We start from the raw sequence: 11,235 nt of genomic DNA on the forward strand, positions 1-11,235 counted from the left end.
GCCTTCACCCTACTCCTCACGCACGAAAGACGTGGACGTCACCCTCAACTCCTCCCCGTGTGTGCAAAAAGTCCTCCATGCTGTACATACTGTTCGCATGCAAGAAGCACCACACTTTATTGCATATGGGGAAAGTGTTGTGCTTTATTTCAAATGCAACAAGCATTGTGCTTTGTGCCACAAACATGGAAATGCAAGAAGGAAGAAAAAGGAAGAATGTGGGAAAGTAATTCGGTGCCGGTCCAGATTAGTTGTTTACGGGGAGTGATGGGTTGTTGGTGGTAAATAATAAGAGAATGGGTGAATTTGAGCGGTGAGGAAGACACACACCAAAGGGCCAGAATAAACTTGCGGGGTTGGAAGAAAGACTGACAGGAGGAAAGGGGTGTTATTGAATTTATGTTTGGTGAAGGTGATTATTTGTGGATTGAGAAAGGCAGCGGTGGGGGGATTGCTGAAACAGACTGATGGTGGATTGGAAGGATTGAAAGTAGCAGAGGGTCTGGAATGGACCGATGTGGTACTGAAAGAAGGATTGAAACGATCAGAAGGGGTAGGGGTGGCGGGGGTGGGGGGGTGTAAGACATCACATCGGGGATACCCAAACTAACCTCAACGCATGTCACCCCAAACCATTACACATGAAATAACTCATCCTCGTGTCTCATACATGTCCATGTATGCTCTCCCCTGGGGTGCGTTTCCCAAAGCCGTCACAATATATATATATATATATATATATATATATATATATATATATATATATATATATATATATATATATATATATATATATACATTAGCAGATTAGCTCCATGATATTAAGATTTCCCTGTTATTATGCCTGGTGTTGGCTTAATGGTTAGGGTGGTGGGCTTTGGATTCTAGGGTCCTGAGTTCAAATCCCACTCAGTTGTTGAATTAATACCAGGTGGGGTTAACTTGGTCTGTCATCCTTCTGAGGTCGGCAAAACGAGTGCCAGCATGCTGGTATCCTGTGTCGGAGTCGGAGTCCAGGATTGTGCCCAATAGTCAAGGAGACTGCTTCAGCAGCACCAACGCCCAGCACAGAGTATGGTCCCAATCTCCTCCTCTCCTCCTGTCATTACCTCTGTCACCGAAGATGGATGGAGGTTACGTTTTCACCCCTGTCTCTGAAGTTATGGACGACATTTGGTGGATAAGTTGGTTGGGTTTGTGACGAGGACGAATTGATACGATTTTTGGTGAAGATCTAGATCCGAAATTTTTTAAGTGATCCTTCACCATTGAGAGATGGAGTCAAAAACGATATAGTCAGACCCCGACATTCGCGGGGAAATACGTTCCTGAAAAATTCTGCAAATGTCGAATCCGACATATCGATAGGTTCGTGATTCATAAGGGAAAATCAAAAATCCCGTGAAAAAACTGTGAATACACCTGCAAAAAACTGTGAATATGACTGCAGAAAAACTGCAAATACATGAAGCATAGGACCAAGAATGTAGATGCATGTCACATTTTATGAACCGCGAATAGGCGGGTTTCCACGAATGGAGGAACCGCTATTGTCAGGGTCCGACGGTGTGGCACGATATCTCAAAGATTTGTGGACGATTTATGACAAAACTAGGTGGATGAGTTGGTTAGTTGACAAGAACAAGCCGATTCGATTTTTGTTAAGGTCCGGATCCATATCCGGCTCATCAGTGGGATACAAAACGTAAACTCCTTCAGCCTGACGGAGGTATGCCCTCTGCTGAGTGCCGTTTTCGTTTGTCTCGCCCCCAAAGGGGATACGAGACTATTACAATGACCCTGTCTGTCTATCTGTCTATCTGTGGGGCTCTTCATTTAAACATGGAGAATATTTTATTGTTAACTCTGATATTATGGGTCACATGGTAGAGCAGCCGTATTAGATTAAAGGAACAAATTTCGACATCATTTTCTCCAAAACCACTCAACTGTAAACCAGCTCAATTGAGCTAAGATCCTCGTCCTCTTCACGATGACGTCATAAAAACGAATATGACGTCATTGTAATGTATCAGGTTTGCGATCAATAATTATCTGTGCTAATGCCCGGCTTGATTCCCGCAAACAAAATTCAAACAGCTTGCCCAGTTTCAGAGATAATGGTATAGGCGATTTCCATTTGCGGAGATATTTTGACGTCATAACTTTTTTTCTCGGAGGAATTTTCAAAATCGGAGATGGTTACTGTCTGTGCAGGGTATTTTTACATATATACGCCAAGTTTCAGGAAGTTTGGATGAAAACTGTAGGCTGTGAAACAAAAAAGTCCACAAGAATAAGATGAAGAACAACAACGTGAGTAAGACTTAGAGATCCTCCACGAGGATCTAATAAAAATTGAAATGTCCTGTCATCAAATACCCATGGGGTATATAGGGTGATAACGATGACGTCATTCGAGAAGTGATATTCCAGCCATAATTGGTTGAATTGAAATTCTTACCTAAAAAATCTGAAATCATACACTGTACATCTGATCTATGACCCAATGTGAGTGAACAATTACATTTATGATGTTCATAACCACTGACATAAAAGGGTGCGTGGATGATTCGGGTATGTTCATTGCAGCAGCGTATGTTATGGTAAAGCCGTAATCGCAGCGTGTTCATTTAACGATGGTATTTTTATTCAGAATGAATGCACGAGGCAGGCCTATGCACTCTTCGAGTTCCATTCTAGTTCCAAATGCTTTTACTTGATCATTTCCATTTGGAACTCCAGACAAAACGAGTTGGTGTAAATAAATAAATAACGAACCAGTTAAACATTAAACTTTTCCATTATTTGTACAAAGACTTGATATAATATGTGAAGTTGGCACAAACATTATCCACGCATTCTTAACCATTTATTCGGTGTAGTCGTCGTCTGACTGTTGACGACACCAGTTTGTGAAACTTATTGTCATTACTTGTGTTCATGCACCAGGCCCAGTCGGTGAATATCGGACGCCATTCGAAGAAGAGGTGGGCCAACACCCTGGCCTTGAAGACATGCAGGAGGTGGTGGTGAACAAGAAGCAAAGACCAGTATTGCGTGACTGTTGGCACAAACACGTGGTAAGCAGAGCCTTTCTCTTATTTATAAGCAACTTGAGCAGTTAACTGTTTTCTGGAAACATTTTCTCTTCATTTTTGATTTGGTCTTGTGTGCGCCAGGGCGATGCTGAGGTGTCGTCCACCAGACGGCGGTCTCCTTGGGTTAACCTGAGGCGGTCCCTTCGGGTGGGTGCCTGGAATGTCCTATCCCGAAGAGAGGATGATCACCTGTCTCTGTTATCATCTGAGCTCAACCGATTGAGGAGCAGTATTGCAGCACTCTCTGAGACTCGGAGACCGGATTGCGGCGAGGTCATGGTGGGTGGTTACACCCACTATTGGTCTGGTCGCTCTGATGGTTACCATACCCAAGGAGTTGCTGTAGCTGTGTCCAATAAGCTGACTCCAATGATAATTGAGCTAACGCCAGTCAATGAGCGTATTATGAGACAAAGGATTCATTACTCCTTGGGTGTCGTTTCCCTGGTCTCTGTATATGCTCCGACCGAGGCGAGTGACCTCACCGTGAAGGACGTAGTCTATGCCACGCTCGAGTCTGTGGTTGATCAGTGCCCCAGGCGAGATACTTTTCTCGTCTTGGGCGATTTTAATGCATCAACTGGAACTGATAGGGATGGTTATGAGACATGTGTTGGTCCCCAGGGGTCTGGAACTATGAACTATAAGAGCACAAAGTTCCTTGACTTTGCAAGAAGTCATGGACTTAGGGTGGCAGGTTCATGGTTTCAGCACCCACAGGCTCATCGCTGGACTTGGTATTCCAATGCTGGTAGTGTGGCAAAGGAGATGAATCATGTGCTTGTTGATGGTCACTGGAAGATGATCTAGAAGTGCAGGGTCTACCGGAGTGCTCAGTTCCTCAAAACTGACCACATGCTTGTTGTAGCATCTCTGAAGTTCCAGCTTAAATCCAGGAGAATGGTACCATCCCAGCCTTGGCTGGATGTTGCCAAGCTCAAGGATGAGAGGGTAGCTGAGGAGTTTGCAAACAGGCTACGTGTTGATTTGGGGGGTCTGGGTGCTTTGGGGAATCCTGAAGAGTTGTGGAGTGCCTTCAAGACCACCATCCTTAATGTTGCCAGTGAATGTCTTGGAACTCACCATCGGGCGAGGAAGAATTTTGTCTCTCAAGAGACACTGGATACCATTGACCAGAGTCACAGGGACCGGCTTAATGGCAGAGTTGAGCTGTTCAGGGAGTTGAGGCGTAAAAGTGTACGTGAGCTGAGGGTGGACAAGGAGGCCGATGAGCAAGGAATCTGTAAGGGGGTATAGCATCACCTGTGGTCAAGTGATTCTCATCCGACTTACGAGGGAATTCGTGCATTGCATTCCTCCAAGCTCATCCCTCGCTGGACTCTTGACAGAGGAGTCCGAAGTGAAGGCCTGCTGGGCCAGTTACTTTGGGCGGCTGTACAAGGTTGATCAACCTTCTGTTGAGTTGGATGTCAGGGGTGTTACTATCCCAATTGCTGACCCTCCAATCAACTGTGATCCACCTTCGTTTGTGGAAACACAGGCTGCGGTGAAGCGGTTAAAATGGGGTAAAGCTCCTGGGGTCTGTGGCATCCATGCTGAACTTCTCAAGGCTTGTGAACATGTTGCACTAATGTTGTTGCATGCAGTTCTGTTCTCTGCCTGGAACACAGGCATCATCTCAACTGACTAGAAGAGGGGCCTTGTTGTCCCTCTCTGGATGGGGAAGGGTGATCTCCAGGACTGCAACAACCACTGAGGGGTGACACTGCTCTCAGTGCCAGGCAAGGTATTTGCTCGGATAATTTATTGATGGGTTTCGCCACCATGTGCTTGAGCACCAGCGTCCAGAGCAGTCAGACTTTACACCAAAGAGGTCAACGATTGACCGTATCCTTGCTCTTCGTGTCTTCACCGAACGCAGACGAGAGTTTCGGCAGGGGCTACTTGCGGCCTTTTTTGATCTCTGTAAAGCATTCGATTCAGTGAATCGGGACGCCCTCTGGAGGATTCTTGGCCTTCGTGGGGTGCCACCAAAACTGATCGATCTGATGTCTGAGCTATACTCTGGTACTGAGAGTGCTGTGAGATGTGGTGGTACCATCTCCGACTTATTTCCAGTTGTTATTGTCAGGGGTGTGTACAAACCCCCACACTTTTCAGCGCTTGTATGGACTGGATTCTAGGGAGGATGTCGGAGAGATCAAACTGTTGCGCATCGTTTGGGAATGTCAACATCTCTGACCTTGATTTCGCAGATGATGCAGTAATCTTTGAAGAGGCTATGGATATCCTTTTGGGGGCCCTCGAGGTGTTGAATGAGGAGTTGGAGCCGCTGGGATTATGGGTTTCCTAGGTCAAAACTAAGATCCAGGCTTTCAATGACATCTTGGATAGTGCTATCTTGTCTGTACCTGTTTGTGGTGAGAATGTTGAGGTCGTGGAGAGATTCACTTACCTTGGCAGTGATATTCATGTCACTGCTGGCTGTGAGTCAGAGGTCAATAGACATCTGGGTCGGGCCTGGGGAGTCGTGGATTCACTGGATCATGGGGTGTGGTGCTGACGTTGCCTATGCAGGAGGACAAAAGTCTGAGTCTTCAGGTCCTTGGTGCTTCCAGTCTTGCTCTTCTGTGTGAGACTTGGACTCTGACCAGCGATCTGAGACGGAGACTTAATTCCTTTGGAACCAGGTCTCTTCGGAGAATCCTTGGCAATCACTGGTCGGACTTTGTGTCCAACGAGCGGTTGCTGAGAGAGACTCATTAAATTTGTTACCTGCATAGTCCGTGAACATCAGCTGCAGTTGTATGGACATGTGGCTCGTTTTCCTGACGTGGAGCCTGCTCACCAGATTCTCTCAGCGAGGGAGCCTCGTGAGTGGAGGCGAATGGGCTGACCACTTGCGTCATTGCAGCAGGTTGATCAGCATCTCAAGGACATGGGAATGGGCCAGGCATCTGCCTGGGGGATGGCCAGACGGACTCCTTGGACGCAGCGACACGCTGCTCTGGCACATGCTCTCATAACTGACCTGACCTGACCTGACCTTGTATGTCTGGCAATAGCAGAAAACGTTTTCCTACATCCTGATGGTATTAACCAGTTGTGTCGTTGGGTTTGTTTTACCAGGGGTTAGCACAAATCTGTGAGACAGTGGAAGAGTGCTGGGACCATGATGCAGAAGCGCGCCTGTCATCGGGTTGTGTGGCCGAACGAGTCACACTCGCCTTCCGCCTCGCTGAACTCTCCTCGACTGACATTTCCATCACTGTTTCTCCAGAGGGAAATCAGCTACCCATCGCACCTCTCGAGTCGAGCGCGTAAATCTCAAGCCTGATCCACCAATTGGGTGGTGCGTTGACCGTTTTTATATGATGCTGCCTGCATCCCATCAAGATCTTCAGCCAATGTTACAGACTGTTGAACACACTGGGAATGCTCTCTCACATTACTTTTCCCACATTCTTCTTTATCTGGGCCTGGCAGGCCTGGCTTTTGGAAGCCTCTTCTAAGTTGCAGCTGGTCATTGGTTCTCAAATCTTCAGCTTCCTGGCTTATACCGGTGCTGTTAGAAGACTCTTTGATGTCTCTGACCTCCCTCAAACCCAGCATGTGCAATAAGGTCCCTTGTGAAAAGCTTGCTGACTCAAAGCAGGTGACTTCTCACATTTCAGCTGCAGGCGCCATGTCGTCAACAACTAATGTAGGCAGATGAACACTGATGGATGGTTGTCTTTTTATTTTTAGCTGAATTTCACCATTTTAACTCTAAACTGTGAAATACTCTCACCTGGAAGTTGTGTTACACTTCTTGTCAAACTTTATTTGTTCACTTTTTTAACGCAAAACTTCTGAGAATGACGAGCATGAAAGTAATTTGTTTTTGTGAACGTCTCAGCGGATTCCCCTCTGCGGGATCTCTACAGCCTGTGTATATTTTGACCCAGTGCCTCAACGACGAAACAAATGTGCATATTCAGTATGTTAGGGGATAATCGGAGACCTGGCTTTTGCAAATTTATATCTTGCAATCAAATCATAACTGGGCTTTCCAAAACATGGTTCTTCTCTACGTCACACTCGAATACTAATTCTCCAATGTATGGTCGTAAAAAAAGCCCGGTTATTTAATTGTTTTTTTAAATTCTGTGTTGTTCAAAACTCTACAGCCTTTTTGCAAATTGGAACTTGAGCACACAGATTTGATGGCGACATCTGCGATTCACTCACCCGACTGGACATAGAATGCCAAGCAAAGGCTACGGGTGTCTCCTCGATGCTTGTTCACCTGATTGAACAAGGTAACAAGGTAGTGATAGGTCGTACAGCCACGTCGGGTATGGCAAGAAAAGAAAGGGGGACAAACCTTCAGGGAGATTTTTTTTCCCCTTTTTGGATTTTTTGCAGAGCACTTGTGAGATTTTTATTGATTTATTTTTATTTTTATTTTCATTTTTGGAACAAAGCAACAATTCCACCGAGTCACCGGAATGCTGCTTCTCATACAACATCTGCAGGACTTTCCAGAATGCCATGAAGGTTGTTGGACTGCATAGGTTGCCTTCACCTTCAGTCAACCACAAATACCTCATTTTCATTGGAATATTTGTATTTAATTAAGAAATTGTTTTTCTATTGTCATTGGAATATTTGTGAATGCCCCCTCTCCCCACCCCCAACCCCTGGTAAGTTTAACTTAGGATTGCTAAAGGACAGCAAACATGTTAAATTATTGTACCCATGTGTGTGCTCACATAGAATGTGGCATTTGACCTCCGCAAGGTTGGTTATTACCGTATGGTAACCCGTAATCTTCAGCAACGTTCATAGAAAGTTTGGGGCATGGCTTTTTGTCATCTTCCGCAGAGTGCACAGCTCGCAATGTCACGTGAACAGACACTCTGGAAATACTTGCACTGCACATTGCTTCGCTTTGTGTACACAGTATTTACCTTCTTGCGAAGGTTTGCCATTGCCAGTTTTATCTTAGTACCCTATTTTAAGCGAATGTCTGGTGTTCATGCCATTGTTGGATCTTTGTTTCGTGTCTGTGCACCTTTTTTCTCGGAGGAATTTGCGGAGGGAAATTTAAGCCGAGTCAGACACATCGAATGCCTATCAATCTGAGCTTATAAGTCAGGATTCTGGATTAATTGAAATACTTCGACATTTCTTCATGCTAGTGTTGGAGTACCGTTATCAGTTGATGGGTTTTCCGGAGTGTTGAAAAACTAAATAAAGTGTAGTTCATGGAACAATGTCAGACTTTAAGAAAAGCAAAAGGTTGGTGAAAGGTCTCATCATTCACCTTTTCGGTAAGTTTTACTGGATGTGGTTCTATTTATTATTTGTTTGCAAAAGTGTGCACTGTGCAGTTGCATATTTCTGCAATTGACTGTCGATCTGATTTGTCGATCGGATCATCAATAGTTGCGGCAATCTCGGTCTCTTTCACACCAACTCCTTTTTGTTACACCAGGAAGTTGATGTGGTCATTGCATTTGCATACGCGTATGCTGCTATTCGTTTTGCTTTTGTTTAACCCCTGTGTTGTATCTTCTGTTTATACCTGCGTATGATTATGAGGTGCGTGTATTTCCCCTTTTCCCTCTTGGCAGGTGCATACATGTTTGTATACTGATGTCACTTTGATTCCTGCCTAATGGGTTGGAATCTGGCCCTGGATTACTGTAGTCTTAGGTCAATTGTTTGTCATTTTGAAAAGGCTTCACAGCTGGAGACTGTTGATACCTGTTGGCGAGTTGAGCATTTGCAATCGTGCATGGCCATTGCATAGTGCCCCGATGGATTGAGGTCTGTTGTTGACTTTTAAAGAGACTCGTTGCCCTCACTTCCCGTCTTCTTCCTCCGCTGCATTTCTTATGCTTCTCGTACGCAAATTTTAAAGGACAGGAGCCATCAAGTCCACACTGGACAACCTGCAAACAGGTCAGGAATTTGTGAACAAGCGCATTTTCCTCATTCCCACGTGCTTGGTAAACCTTTAGCAAATGCAGTTTTAAACAGTCTGTGGTTTCAAAAAGAAAAAGAAAATACCTCTGCCGTGGAACAATGTTCAAGCATTGTCTTTTCAGTTCTCGTAATACCTCATATTTGCTGTTGTAGTTTTCCGACATGTCATCATCTGATAATGGGCTTGTTCTTTTTTGCAAAAACAAATTGTGCTACTGATGCACCAGGTTGGTGTTGCATACGGTTAAACCTTTAGTCGAGTAAGTAGTCGGGCAGTGTGTGAGTTGGAATGTGTCTGCAGCATTGTATAGGGGTATTTGTTGTTCTAATTGGGGTTACTAAACAAGGCGGTAAATACTGCGGTTAAATGTCCAAATCTTCTGCAAGTGCTTGGTGTGACTGTTGTTTTAATTACGTCACACGTAGCCCCGTTTGCAAGCGAAGGACGTCGGATACCGTGTAAGTATTTACATCGGTTCTTGCATCAGATCGACAATTTTGTTTTGAACACTCTTCGTCATGTTTCCACAAACAATTTGAGTACGTTAACATTAACCCCTTTGTTACTGTCAAATTGCATGAATTAACCTCATTTATTAAGCCCTCTTTGTCCAATGCTCATACCCCAGCTCTTTTGGAGCAACTGTACATTCTCCAAATTGTATGTCAGCTTAATTCTTGCCTTAGACATTTTGTGCAAGGAAACTGAAGTGGTGTTTGTCCCATCATTTCAAAAGAAGTGTACGTGAAACTGACGTCGCTTTTCTTCTTACATCTGGTCTCATCTGAACTAGCCAGGTGAGAACTTCGTTTGTACATTTGAATGGAGATTTTGCACAAAAATTTCGGAAAATTTTTTTTTTATAAAGTACTTTTTGCTGTCTTGCCATAAGATTCGTTTTGGTTTATAAAATATGGAATCAGTTTGATGGATCCATCCTTCTTGGTCTTCATGTGGATGTCAAATTGTTACAGGTACAAGAAATGTTTATAAACAAGAGGACAGCAAGAAAATTTTGGATAAGCCAACAAAAGAGCTAAATTTTGTCATGTATATGCTTCAAAGGTTTCATTTTGTTTCAACACAAGTGTTATTTTGTACAACTGTAAAATCATGCCAAATGTGTAAAGAAAATTAACCTTTTTTTTTTACTTTTCATGTCAGTACAAAAACGATCGAGGGATGTGTAATTGCTGTTTTTCTCTATCGGACAAGGGTGTGATTTCCTAACTCTCATGAATGTACTTTCTTTTAGAACGGAACAATAAACTTTTGTATTTAAGACTGCCATAATTAAACTTGGTTGTACTTGTTCTCAGTTTCACCTTGGTTACACAACATTCCTGTTTATTTGTAAGATTACTGTAAACCTGAACCAAAATCGAATCAGCTTGTTCTTGTCATCTAACCAAAGCATCCACATCATTTTGTCATAGCTCATCCACAACTTTTTGAAATATGATACATATTGTTTTTGGCCCCATATCTCAATGGTGAAGAATCACTTGGAATTATTAAAAAAAAAACTTCTTATCTAGATTCAGATCGTCACCAATGTCCAGTCGATTCTTCCTTGTCACACTCCCAACCTGTCCACCAAGTTTCAGCCGAATCCATCCATAACTTTTTGAGATATTGTGCTGTATATAGTTTTTGGCTCGATCTCTCAATGGTGAAGAATCACTCTAAATATTCTAACATCATGATCCGGATTTTTCACCAAAATCCGATTATTTCGACTTTATCACACACCCCAACCTCTGCACCAAATTTCGGCTGAATCCATCTATAACTTTTTGAGATATCCCATTCACAGACAGACAGACAAGCCTTCCTCTAGGAACCTCAGATGGCTGAAAACATAACCTCCGGCCACCTTCGGTGGCGGAGATAACTAGTGAGAAGTCAATGGCACACCATCGCAGATCCCCACGCTTTCCACTTGAAGCAAAGATGAAAGATGGCAAAAAGTTCCACCAGGAATGACCCAATATCAAATTTGGGTTGAATTTTTTTTCCCCGTTTTGACCCCTGTAACACTTTGTCCCGGCTCTCTGCGGCACGAACTGGAGGTCAAATCCAAAAAATCATGACATATTCCATGCGTCCTCCAATGTTGATTGCAAATACAAAGTTTCATATGAAAAATGTGCCCGTAATTGCATTGTTTTGGTATTTGACCTTTTGACCCCATCCCAG

At 43.8% G+C, this 11,235-nt stretch overlaps 1 protein-coding gene across 1 annotated transcript in view; it reads left to right on the forward strand.

Annotated features, from left to right (window-relative positions):
* Positions 1-10,350, forward strand: part of LOC147029664 (activin receptor type-2A-like) — a 176,856-nt gene extending 166,506 nt beyond the window's left edge. Inside the window, exons 9-10 of the mRNA XM_085872135.1 lie at positions 2,953-3,083; positions 6,192-10,350. Coding sequence (XP_085728261.1) covers positions 2,953-3,083; positions 6,192-6,386 — 326 coding nt within the window. The 3' untranslated portion in view covers positions 6,387-10,350. The remainder of the gene's footprint in view (positions 1-2,952; positions 3,084-6,191) is intronic.
* Positions 10,351-11,235: the final 885 nt, after the last annotated feature.

The sequence above is a fragment of the Eptatretus burgeri genome, chromosome 3 (assembly GCF_056783735.1).
Source record: "Eptatretus burgeri isolate ZD-2024b chromosome 3, Ebu_testis_v1, whole genome shotgun sequence".
NCBI classification, from domain to species: Eukaryota; Metazoa; Chordata; class Myxini; order Myxiniformes; family Myxinidae; genus Eptatretus; species Eptatretus burgeri.